This window comes from Oncorhynchus tshawytscha, linkage group LG11 (genome assembly GCF_018296145.1).
Source record: "Oncorhynchus tshawytscha isolate Ot180627B linkage group LG11, Otsh_v2.0, whole genome shotgun sequence".
NCBI lineage: Eukaryota > Metazoa > Chordata > Actinopteri > Salmoniformes > Salmonidae > Oncorhynchus > Oncorhynchus tshawytscha.
Genome location: NC_056439.1, coordinates 33766385 through 33779518, shown reverse-complemented (window position 1 = coordinate 33779518; position 13134 = coordinate 33766385). Strand labels below are relative to the sequence as shown.

The following is a 13134-nucleotide window of genomic DNA, read 5'->3' as shown; positions in this document are numbered from 1 at the left end:
AACTGCATGTCTGTTTTGTGCCTGTTGTACATAAACTTTTCACAGCTCAGAGTATCCTGTTGAGGCTATGGAATTAGATGGTGACTGTCAGTGCATGTATGTCAGTGCCTGTGTTCCATCCATGTTAACGCTAACACAGACATCTACAGGACTGATGTTCTGTGACGTTACATTTGCGTGCTTTGGAAATGAAGTTGTTCCCATGAATAATAGGATGCAGCAGTTCATAGCAAGGAGCCATTGCAGGTCTTCATCTATTCACATAGGAATATATTGTCTTGTAGGTGTCATATACTTCATATGGAATGTCTGAATGGTTGGAGAAATTGATAAAGGGAGAGGATGTTAACTGAGTTCAGGAACTCTTGGTTACTTAGACATTCTGCTAATTAATGCAGGCTGCCAACAGCTCCTCAATCCATCATCATGGTGGCAATAACAACATTGGATAAAAAGGGGATAATGTGCATGATTACTGCTTCCTGCTCTATAGGATAATGCTCTTCGTGTGTTCAACAGTTGAAATAAATCATGACTATGAAAGACTCAAAGCAACCTTGAATGTCTAGTGCTGAGCAGCTAGTGGCCTATTGGATGTATGCAATCTCAATCCGATCCTCTAACCATTATAGTCTATGTTTGTTATGGATTACAATGCATCAGGTGGCCACACTTCAAGAAACAATAATTGTACTGACACTCACTTAGGCAAAATGTTGTTTTACTGATTTATACTATGTATGAAACTTTCATTTCATGCAATTTTGTACAGAATGTGCCATGATGCTCTCTCACTGCTGTTTCAGAATGCAGAGTTTCACAGCTCCTCCTTTCAGGACAACCATAATAACCTATGAGACTTTCTTGTAGTGGAACACAAACAGTTATTAAAATAAATATGATAAGGCTTTTTTATAAAACTGTTCTTGGAAGCTTTTATCGTCCCTCTCTGTTCTACATACTCCAAAAATATGAATGTGTCAAATGATGTAATCCTCTCTCTTTCTCTGCCTGACACATGATTACAAATGCTTACTCCAATCTGAAACACATTATTACTCAACTGGAGAGGAATATGATTGTAGCCTTGTGAACTTAGATTATGAAAATCCTTAGTTAAGCAGAATTAATTATCCTGTAAAGAGGAAGAGAGCGAGGGAGTGAGAGCGAGAGAGAGAGAAACAGAGAGAGAGAGAAACAGAGAGAGATGTAGTGGGATGGATATTGAATGGAGGTCATGTATAATCCCTTACGGTAGCTTTTTAAGCCGTACGTGAGTACACAGGACTGGCAAGTCTGACCAAAGCACACTATGTGGCTAATGTTGTCTTAGCTGTGCAAATGGTCAAGGTTTTAACCATAGTAGCCTAATGAATTCAACAACAGGCGTATTGCACATTACCTATGCCCAACACACTATGTACCTATTATAATTATTGTTTACAGTCTCTGACTCACCAATGTCCTGAACACCACTGAGTATCTATACCTTATCAGCAGAAGGCTGTACGATGCCTGATTATACATGACTGTCGCCAGGACATTTTGCCACTTTCACTCACAGGCCTGACATTTTTCTTGGCTTAGTCAGCTAGTTTATATTCACCTCACTGTGCTACATTACTGCCAGGGCTTTGATATCTGCCTGTATTGTGACAGGTGTTGTCACCTGAGAGAAGAGCAAACATTTTGGGGAATGTCATAATGGTAATAATAAACTGACCGTGTTTTTCACCCTGAACCAAGTGAATACATTGCTGTGGGGAACTGTTAATCAAATATGGGATATTTGGCCAACCTGGGTAAATGAGTGTATATTATGAATAGTCTTTGACATTGATGATGGTCCTTTCATCTAACTCCCCTCTGCTCCCTGTGTCGGTGCAGCCTCCTGAGCCTAGGACACAGCAGTCATGGAGGAGGGATCCAGAGACCAGGGACAACAGTGTGTGGGGACAACAGATCCCGAGGAGGACTCTCCCAACACGATCATCTACAGAAAGGTATGTGTCTGTATGCTCTCTGACAGCCCATATAGCAAGATATAGGGCAATTTGATCATTTACAAGATGGTACAGTTTCTATAGGTAAGCACCCAATGTAGTTATCCATTGGAAGCAAATTCATTTGAGTGTTTCTGAAGCAGATTGGTACAGAATCTCACAGTGGTTTCTGACACCTCAGCGGTTTATCTCTCAATGTCTATAACACATTACATCTCAATGTCTGAGTATGACAGGAAGAGGCCTACGCACAGGCAGGTGATGAAACATGTTCTAAACCCTCTCTGTGTGTGTCTGTCAGAGACAGCCATTGATGTGACCCACACTGGCCACCACACACTTTCTCTGGCAGCCCGGCAGACTGTCTGTACTCTGCAACCTTCAAAAGTTTTAATAAGCTCTCCATCAGTGTAGGTTGTGGAAGAAAAGGTCCTTTTCTGTGTCAGGGATAATTATATAATCCCTATGGCACTTGAGTCTCAATGCCTGTGCTTCGATTGGAGAAGAGAGAGCAGAGGGTGAGTGGCATCTTTTGGTAATAATGTAGTAGGACTCACAGGAGTGGCTGCTCCTCCAAGGGTGGGCTCGTCTGCTTTCTTTGGAGCCGCTCATAAAGAGGTTGTTATCTTCACTCTCAGCTCTACAGCTTGCTCGGCACAGGCAGGCCCACTCAAAAACCTGCTTCTGATCATCTTAAACTAATCTCCGAACTTGTCCCTATGTGCTGATGATTGCAAAACTAAAGCAAAGAGTTGACAGATCCAGTCCCGATTCCATTCTGTTATTTTTGTCCTTTTTGCTAATGACTTTGCAATAGTGCGTAGAGAAAAACAAATTATTTGAGAAAAGAAATGGAGCCAATGGAAGATTGATGATGATATTGTTCAGGAAAAAAAATGTCACTGATTGAACTTCTTTCTCTAATGTCTGTCTGAAAATGAGTATGATTATAGGAGGATAATGAGTATAATGAGCTTGTGCCATGTTCAGTGCTGAAATAAGGTTCCTAGAATGAGCTTCCACTTCCCCGGGCCACCTGGAAGAGCAGTCAGAACATAAGCAGGCTTAATGTGGTTGAATGTGGTCACACGCCATGAAGATTGAAGCAAAAGTAGGCAACGTTATCTCCTAGAGCAGTGATTCCCAAATTGTGGGTTGGGACCAACTTGTGGGTTGAGGCAGGTGTTCAGAAGGCTCGTGGGATTAACATTTTTGTGCATTGCAATAAAAAGAAATATATATATACTGTATATATATATTTTATATATTCAGTGCCTTCGGAATGTATTCAGACCCCTTGACTTTTTCCACATTTTGTTACGTTACAGCCTTATTCTAAAATGGATTAAAAAATAATAATTCTCAGCAAGCTACACACAATACCCCATAATGACAAAGCAAAAACAGGTTTTTAGACATTTTTGCAAATGTATTAAAATTAAAAACAGAAATACCTTATTTACATAAGAATTCAGACCCTTTGCTATGTGACTTGAAATTGAGCTCAGTTGCATCCTGTTTCCATTGATCATCCTTGAGATGTTTCTACGACTTGGAGTCCACCTGTGGTAATTTCAAATGATTGGAAATTATTTGGAAAGGCACACACCTGTCTATATAAGGTTGACAGTGCATGTCAGAGCAAAAACCAAGTCATGAGGTCGAAAGAATTGCCCATAGACCCCCAAGACAGGATTGTGTCGAGGCACAGATCTGGGGAAGGGTACCAAAACATTTCTGCAGCATTAAATGTCCCCAAAAACATAATGGCCTCCATCATTCTTAAATGGAAGAAGTTTGGAACCACCAAGAATCTTCCTAGAGCTGGCTGCCCAGGCAAACTGAGCAACCGGTGGAGAAAGGCCTTGGTCAGGGAGGTGACCAAGAACCCGATGATCACTCAGACAGAGCTCCAGAGTTCCTCTGTGGAGATGGGAGAACCTTCCAGAAGGACAACCATCTCAGCAGCTCTCCACCAGTCAAGCCTTTATGGTAGAGTGGCCAGACGGACGCCACTCCTCAGTGAAAGGTGCATGACAGCCCGCATGGAGTTTTCCAAAAGGCACCTAAAGACTCTCAGACCATGAAAAATGAGATTCTCTGGTCTGATGAAACCAAGATTGAACTCTTTGGCCTGAATTCCAAGTATCTTGTCTGGAAGAAACTTGGCACCATCCCTACGGTGAAGCATGGTGGTTGCAGCATCATGCTGTGGGGATGTTTTTCAATGGCAAGGACTGGGAGATTAGTCTGGATCGAGGCAAAGATGAATGGAGCAAAGTACCGAGAGATCCTTGATGAAAACCTGCTCAAGAGCACTCAGGACCTCAGACTGGGGCGAAGGTTCACCTTCCAACAGGACATTGACCCTAAGCACACAGCCAAGACAACACAGGGGTGGCTTTGGGACAAGTCTCTGAATGTCCTTGATTGGCTCAGCCAGAGCTCAGACTTGAACCCGATCGAACATCTCTAGAGAGACCTGAAAATAGCTGTGCAGCAACGCTCCCCATCCAACCTGACAGAGCTTGAGAGGAGAAGAGAAGAATGGGAAGCGTTCTGCAGTGAAGAATGGGAGAACCTCCCCAAATACAGGTGTGCCAAAATGTGGAGAAAGTCAAGGGGTCTGAATACTTTCCAAAGGCACTGTATATTATTATTATATATTTTTAAATAGCCTATAATCTTTGAGAATTTACAATCACCATAATAAATTCTAGACTAAGGGTGAAAGTAAGCCTGCACCGTCAGGGTAGGCATTCCGGAAAAATAAATAGTGGGGGTCAGCAGTGGACACATCAATTCAGGTGTAGGCCTAATTACAATCGTAAGGTGTTTGTAACAGGTGTCTCTTTCCATTCATCAAATTGTTGGTGCACTGTGCACTGTTTGGTGGTGTGTGTGTGTGTAGCCTACAGGAGTGCCTCTCTGAAGTGATTGTTTGACAATCAGATGGAAACATCATGATTAGAGCTGTTGCGTGACCGCATATAACTGCATTAATGTTTCTGGACCCCAGGACGAGTAGCTGCTGCCTTAATGTTTCTGGACCCCAGGACGAGTAGCTGCTGCCTTAATGTTTCTGGACCCCAGGACGAGTAGCTGCTGCATTAATGTTTCTGGACCCCAGTACGAGTAGCTGCTGCCTTAATGTTTCTGGACCCCAGGATGAGTAGCTGCTGCCTTAATGTTTCTGGACCCCAGGACGAGTAGCTGCTGCCTTAATGTTTCTGGACCCCAGGACGAGTAGCTGCTGCATTAATGTTTCTGGACCCCAGGACGAGTAGCTGCTGCCTTAATGTTTCTGGACCCCAGGACGAGTAGCTGCTGCCTTAATGTTTCTGGATCCCAGGACGAGTAGCTGCTGCCTTAATGTTTCTGGACCCCAGGACGAGTAGCACACTGACCACGTGTCAGTAAACTCCTCTTATGCACTCTGGACATGCGTTGGTAGTACCCAACTCGGTAATGACCTTCAGGTTGCTAATGGCCTGGTACTCAGGGCTCTACTGTCCCTCTAACCACTCTGACATCAATGCAAATGCAATTGAAAATCACATCAAACACTTATCAAAACAGTAGGCCTATAGTACTTTTTAAATTCACCTCCCTGTGATAATCAAGTTGAAGAAAGAAGTTCAACAACAGGTTGAAACTGAGTGGAAAACATGGTCATTGTGGATGTTGTTTCAAAGCCTAACACAAGGAAATGGACGTGAAAGGTGATGATTCATTCAAAACACTCATCACATATTAGGGTTTATGTATACACATAGTCTAGAAAAAAATGAATTAAAATAATAATTGTGCCCTTATACAATACATAGCCTACTGCATAGCCTACTAACTGAGCTAAACGACTACCGCCCCGTAGCACTCACTTCCGTCATCATGAAGTGCTTTGAGAGACTAGTCAAGGACCATATCACCTCCACCCTACCTGACACCCTAGACCCACTCCAATTTGCTTACCGCCCAAATAGGTCCACAGACGATGCAATCTCAACCACACTGCACACTGCCCTAACCCATCTGGACAAGAGGAATACCTATGTGAGAATGCTGTTCATTGACTACAGCTCGGTATTCAACACCATAGTACCCTCCAAGCTCGTCATCAAGCTCGAGACCCTGGGTCTCGACCCCGCCCTGTGCAACTGGGTACTGGACTTCCTGACGGGCCGCCCCCAGGTGGTGAGGGTAGGCAACAACATCTCCTCCCCGCTGATCCTCAACACTGGGGCCCCACAAGGGTGCGTTCTGAGCCCTCTCCTGTACTCCCTGTTCACCCACGACTGCGTGGCCACGCACGCCTCCAACTCAATCATCAAGTTTGCGGACGACACAACAGTGGTAGGCTTGATTACCAACAACGACGAGACGGCCTACAGGGAGGAGGTGAGGGCCCTCGGAGTGTGGTGTCAGGAAAATAACCTCACACTCAACGTCAACAAAACTAAGGAGATGATTGTGGACTTCAGGAAACAGCAGAGGGAACACCCCCTATCCACATCGATGGAACAGTAGTGGAGAGGGTAGCAAGTTTTAAGTTCCTCGGCATACACATCACAGACAAACTGAATTGGTCCACTCACACAGACAGCATCGTGAAGAAGGCGCAGCAGCGCCTCTTCAACCTCAGGAGGCTGAAGAAATTCGGCTTGTCACCAAAAGCACTCACAAACTTCTACAGATGCACAATCGAGAGCATCCTGGCGGGCTGTATCACCGCCTGGTACGGCAACTGCTCCGCCCTCAACCGTAAGGCTCTCCAGAGGGTAGTGAGGTCTGCACAACGCATTACCGGGGGCAAACTACCTGCCCTCCAGGACACCTACACCACCCGATGTTACAGGAAGGCCATAAAGATCATCAAGGACATCAACCACCCGAGCCACTGCCTGTTCACCCCGCTATCATCCAGAAGGCGAGGTCAGTACAGGTGCATCAAAGCTGGGACCGAGAGACTGAAAAACAGCTTCTATCTCAAAACCATCAGACTGTTAAACAGCCACCACTAACATTGAGTGGCTGCTGCTAACACACTGACACTGACTCAACTCCAGCCACTTTAATAATGGGAATTGATGGGAAATGATGTAAATATATCACTAGCCACTTTAAACAATGCTACCTTATATAATGTTACTTACCCTACATTATTCATCTCATATGCATACGTATATACTGTACTCTATATCATCGACTGTATCCTTATGTAATACATGTATCACTAGCCACTTTAACTATGCCACTTTGTTTACATACTCATCTCATATGTATATACTGTACTCGATACCATCTACTGTATCTTGCCTATACTGCTCTGTACCATCACTCATTCATATATCCTTATGTACATATTCTTTATCCCCCTACACTGTGTATAAGACAGTAGTTTTGGAATTGTTAGTTAGATTACTTGTTGGTTATTACTGCATTGTCGGAACTAGAAGCACAAGCATTTCGCTACACTCGCATTAACATCTGCTAACCATGTGTATGTGACAAATAAAATTGGATTTGATTTGCATATTATGCACAGCAGTAAAAAAAATAACAAAAACTGATTTCAGATGTCTATGTTACATAATTGGTCTAGCCTATTCTCCAAAATTAAACAAATTATAGTAATCGCCTTTGAGTGTGGACTGTATTATTATTATGGATGGACTGGTTATCTTGTGCTATACTTCAAACTTTCTATTCATGATACTGGGAGAGAACGTATAGGCCTAAACGATGCTGTAGGTTCATTGATTTTGCAAGGCGGCTAAGCCTACAATTTTATTGAATTTGTATTTGATTTTGAATAGCCTAGTAATAGGGCATTTTTTATATATTCATAATTAATAGGCTGACACATCTTTAGCTACAGAATATCTCACCCCATGTGTTTCCATCTCTTCCTCTCTCTCCTTCATTCCTTTCTCCAACGTACAGAGAGAGGGGCTGTCAACAGTTTAATTAAATATGTTTTGTTGTGAAAACATGTTACTATCGATGTTCCCGAACAGATTTCACAAGGTTTCCCAAATGAATCACTGGGTAGCTGTCACGTTCTGACCTTAGTTCCTTTATTTTGTCTTTGTGTTATTATGGTCAGGGTGTGAGTTGGGGTGGGCAGTCTGTTCGTTTCCTAGGTTGTGTTTATGTGTTTGGCCTGGTATGGTTCTCATATCACCTGTCGAGCAGCGAGTGAGAGGCTGCATGCTCCTCAACCAGTGGTGGATGCATGGAGTGATAGAAACTGAGTAGCCTAAAAAAGGAACCAGCCTGCAAAGCGGCCTCCATTCACTATTGGAGTGCATATGGATGACATGTCTTTTTACCCCTGCCCCTGTTCTTGCCCATTTGATAATGGGTCATTCTATATCGAAACTAATTTGACATGTTAGTAAAGACAAGATTACACTTAGAACAGTGAAAATATGATCACTTGATGAGAGAACAGCTGTGCAGCCTGAGGCAAGCAACAGAGCGCAAGCTTTTTTTGATACTTTCTCAAATCATCAACAGCCTATAGTCACATCATGCAGCCCATATATGTTTTGATTTCTAAGCCCTTCTATGGTTTGTATCATTCATAACTAAAGTTGCCAAATAACTCTAAATATAGTGTATAAGACCTGTTTCAAATGGTCACTTTTACGCTTAACATACAGTTGAAGTCGGAAGTTTACATACACCTTAGCCAAATACATTTAAACACAGTTTTCACAATTCCTGACATTTAATCCTAGTAAAAATACCCTGTCTTAGGTCAGTTAGGATCATCACTTTATTTTAAGAATGTGAAATGTCAGAATAACAGTAGAGAGAATTATTATTTCAGCTTTTATTTATTTCATCACATTCCCAGTGGGTCAGAAGTTTACATACACTCAATTAGTATTTAGTAGCATTGCCATTAAATTGTTTAACTTGGGTCCAACTTTTCAGGTAGCCTTCCACAAGCTTCCCACAATAAGTTAGGTGAATTTTGGCCCATTCCTCCTGACAGAGCTGGTGTAACTGAGTCAGGTTTGTAGGCCTCCTTGCTCGCACACGCTTTTTCAGTTCTGCTCACAAATTCTCTCTAGGATTGTGGTCAGGGCTTTGTGATGGCCACTTCAATACCTTGACTTTGTTGTCCTTAAGACACTTTTCTATAACTTTGTAAGTATGCTTGGGGTCATTTGCGACCAAGCTTTAACTCCCTGAGTGATATCTTGAGATGTTGCCTCAATATATCCACATCATTTCCCTGCCTTATTATGCCATCTATTCTGTGAAGTGCACCAGTCCCTCCCTTTTTCCTCCAAACATAACGACGGTCATTATGGCCAAACAGTTCTATTTTTGTTTCATCAGACCAGAGGACATTTCTCCATAAAGTACGGTCTTTGTCCCCATGTGCAGTTGCAAAAAGCAGTCTGGCTTTTTTATGGCTGTTTTGGAGCAGTGGCTTCTTCCTTGCTGAGTGGCCTTTCAGGTTATGTCAATATAGGACTCATTTTACTGTGGATACAGATACTTTTGTACCTGTTTCCTCCAGCATCTCCAGCTGTTGTTTTGGGATTGATTTGCACTTTTCGCACAAAAGTACTTTCATCTCTAGGAGACAGAACGCGTCTCCTTCCTGAGCGGTATGACGGCTGCGTGGTCCCATGGTATTTATACTTGTGTACTATTGTTTGTACAGATGAACGTGGTAACTTCAGGCATATGGAAATTACTCCCAAGGATGAACCAGACTTGTGGAGGTCTACAATCTTTTTTTATTCCCATGATGTCAAGCAAAGAGGCACTGAGTTTGAAGGTATGCCTTGAAATACATTCACAGGTACACCTCTAATGACTCAAATTAGGTCAATTAGCCTATCAGAAGCTTCTAAAGCCATGACATCATTTTCTGGAATTTTCCAAGCTGTTTAAAGGCACAGTCACCTTAGTCTATGTTAACTTCTGACCCACTGGAATTGTGATACAGTGAAACAATCTGTCTGTAAACAATAGTTGGAAAAATTACTTGTGTCATACACAAAGTAGATGTCCTAACCAACTTGCCAAAACTATAGTTTGTTAACAAGAAATTTGTGGTGGTTGAAAAACAAGTTTTAATGACTCAACTTCAACTGTAGCCACTCCGAAATGGGAAAAATATCCTTTATTTTTTATTCAGTTAAGTTCAATTATATATTTTTTTACTATAAAATCATTTAATATAAAATAATGTTGTGGGATTTATAAGCAAATCTTTGCTAAATGAATAAGCCTACAGCCTATGGCATGGCACATAGCCAGATAACATATTGTACTCCAACTCATATTCTGTTCTTCTGAAATACATGTTCTTCCTATCATAATATATTTTTTAGACCTGACTAAAATAAATAATGTATTTATTATTGTGATGGTGTATATTGAATAGATTTTTGACTTTTATAAATGCAGATGTTCCAAAGGTGCACATCAGAGGCGTGTATGCATGGAGGCCTGGAGATGCTAAATGTGTTTATGTTAATTAACCGTCAATTATTCTGAGACCGGCAGTCTTTTGCATGACAATAATTGGCTGACAAAACTTCATGACTACCACAGACCTAATAATTGATTTAGTGTTTGTTTTTACTGTAAAACGTGTTAACTGTTATAAGACACATTTTTACTAGGCCTTTTAGACCCACAGAGATCATATTCAATTAATAGGGATTTTACATGTAATTCTATGATTACACCTGTAAAAAAGAGAGTCCTGTACCGGTAAGAAATTAAATCGACTTTCACTCCTGAGCTTGACAACTAGGCCCCGATTGATTTTGTTATAATGTTTGAGCATAAGAACATAGCATTCACCATCTCAAAGTGTGTAGAATTGCAGGAAATTGGATTTAAAACTACATTAAATTGAGGGCTTCAAAAGTTCTTGTCCAGGGCCCAGACACAATTCAGCTCCCTGTCATGCCCACCACCTAAGACCCTTTTTGATACAGAAAAAAACCCTGCATTGTTACAAATAATATCATTATTATATAGTAGATGTCTTAAAATTGGTCACAAGAGCCCATACTCAAATCTACATTCAGTTAAATGTTTTTAACAAGAGGGTATTGTTAATATATTTTTTACTTTTCTTTGGTCTGGGTTTGTTTTTTCACCGCTCAACCCTCATGGTGGGTTGCGACTCAAAAGACATCTCAATTTGTGGGTCACAAAGTCAAATAGTTTAGGAACCCCTGTCCTACATTACGACATCTACACACTTCAATGTCATAAATATTCAGCCTCCGTAGATTGCAGACAGCTTTTTCAGCCTCTGATTGTTCCTGGCAGATGTACTCTGACAGTAAATCGTTGCCTGGCCTGAGGGCTGCCAATGCTTCCCGATGATGGCCTCAGTAATCACATTAGAAATGTATTTTTCATGCTCCTTATTCAGCTTCCTGTTGAGCTGCAGGCATTCAAATCAAATCAGTCAATCAAATCAAATTGTATTTGTCACATGCTTTGTGAACAGCAGGTGTAGACTAACACTAGTGAAATGCTTATGGGTCCTTTTCCAACAATGCAGAATTAAAGAAAAAAAAGTTGAAATAGTGACACGAGGAATAAATACACCGTGAATAGCGAATAACAATGACGAGTAAAAATAACATGGCTATATACAGGAAGTACCAGTACCAAGTAGAAGCAGGGGTACGAGGTAATTGAGGTAATTGAGGTAACGATGTACATATACTGTAGGTAGGGTAAAAGTGACTAGGCAACAGGAGAGATAATGGAGAGTAGCAGCAGCGGGTAGCTGCTAGCTATTTAGCAGTCTTGTTGAGCAGTCTTGTTGAGCAGTCTTGTTTTAGCAGTCTTATGGGTTTGGTGTAGAAGCTGTTCAGGGTCCTGTTGGTTCCAGACTTGGTGCATCAGTACCGCTTGTAGTGCGGTAGCAGAGAGAACAGTCTATGGCTTGGGTGGCTGGAGTGAATTTGTTGGGCTTTCCTCTCACACCACCTAGTATAGAGGTCCTTGATAGCAGGGTGCTCGGCTCCAGTGATGTACTGGGCCATACTCACTACCCTCTAAAGCGCCTTGCAGTTGCCGTACCAAGTGTTGATACAGCCAGTCGAGATTCTCTCAATGGTGCAACTGTATAACTTTTTGAGGATCTGAGGGCCCATAACAAATCTTTTCAGCCTCTTAAGGGTGAAGACACACTTCTTCACAACTGTGTGTGTGTGTATCAGCCATGTTCATTTCTTGTGATGTGGACATTGAGGAACTTGAAGTTTTCGACCCGCTCCAATACAGCCTCAACGATGTGCTCGGCCCTCTGTTTCTCCTTTGTCTTGCTGACGTTGAGGGAGAGGTTGTTGTCCTGACACCATACTGCCAGGTCTCTGACCTCTTCCCTATAGGCTGCCTCATCGTCGTCTGTGATCAGTCCTACCACCGTTGTGTCGTCAGCAAACTTGATGATGGTGTTGGAGTCTTGCGCTGCCACGCAGTCGTGGGTGAACAGGGAGATTAAGCAAACACCTCCGAAGGGCCCCCGTGTTGATGGTCAGTGTGACGGATGTGTTGTTGTCTACCCTTACCACCTGGGGGTGGCCCGTCCAGGATCCAGTTGCGGAGGGAGGTGTTCAGTCTCAAGGTCCCAAGTTTGGTGATGAGCTTGGAGGGGACTATAGTGTTGAATGCTGAGCTGTAGTCAATGAACAGCATTCTTGCATAGGTATTCCTTTTGTCCAGGTGGGAAAGGGCAGTGTGGAGTGCAATAGAGATTGCATCATCTGTGGGGCTGTTGGAGCGGTATGCTTATTGGAGTGGGTCCAGTGTGTCTGGGATGATGGGGTTGATGTGAGCCATGACCAGCCTTCAAAGCATTTCATGGCTATAGATGTGAGGGCTATGGGGTGATAGTCATTTAGGCAGGTTAACTTGGCGTTCTTGGGCACAAGGACTATGGTGGTCTGCTTGAAACAAGTTGGTATTACAGACCGGGTCAGGGAGAAGATGTCACTGAAGACACTTGCCAGCTGGTCAGCACATGCTTTGAGTTGTTCTCTGATAACAACTGTGGCGCAGCGGTCTACCACACTGCATCTCACTGCTAGAGGTGTCACTACAAACCCTGGTTCGATTCCAGCCTGTATCA

General features: G+C 42.6%; 1 protein-coding gene across 3 annotated transcripts in view; it reads left to right on the top strand.

Moving 5' to 3' along the window:
- The window catches only part of LOC112261806 (regulator of G-protein signaling 6), a 68651-nt gene that overhangs the window by 557 nt on the left and 54960 nt on the right, over positions 1–13134 (top strand). For all 3 annotated transcript variants that reach the window (XR_006084567.1, XM_042330033.1, XM_024437421.2), the window contains exon 2: positions 1888–2003. Coding sequence is in view for 2 of the 3 variants with exons in the window: in XM_042330033.1 (XP_042185967.1) it covers positions 1914–2003 (90 nt within the window). In the remaining variant the exon portion in view is untranslated. The remainder of the gene's footprint in view (positions 1–1887; positions 2004–13134) is intronic.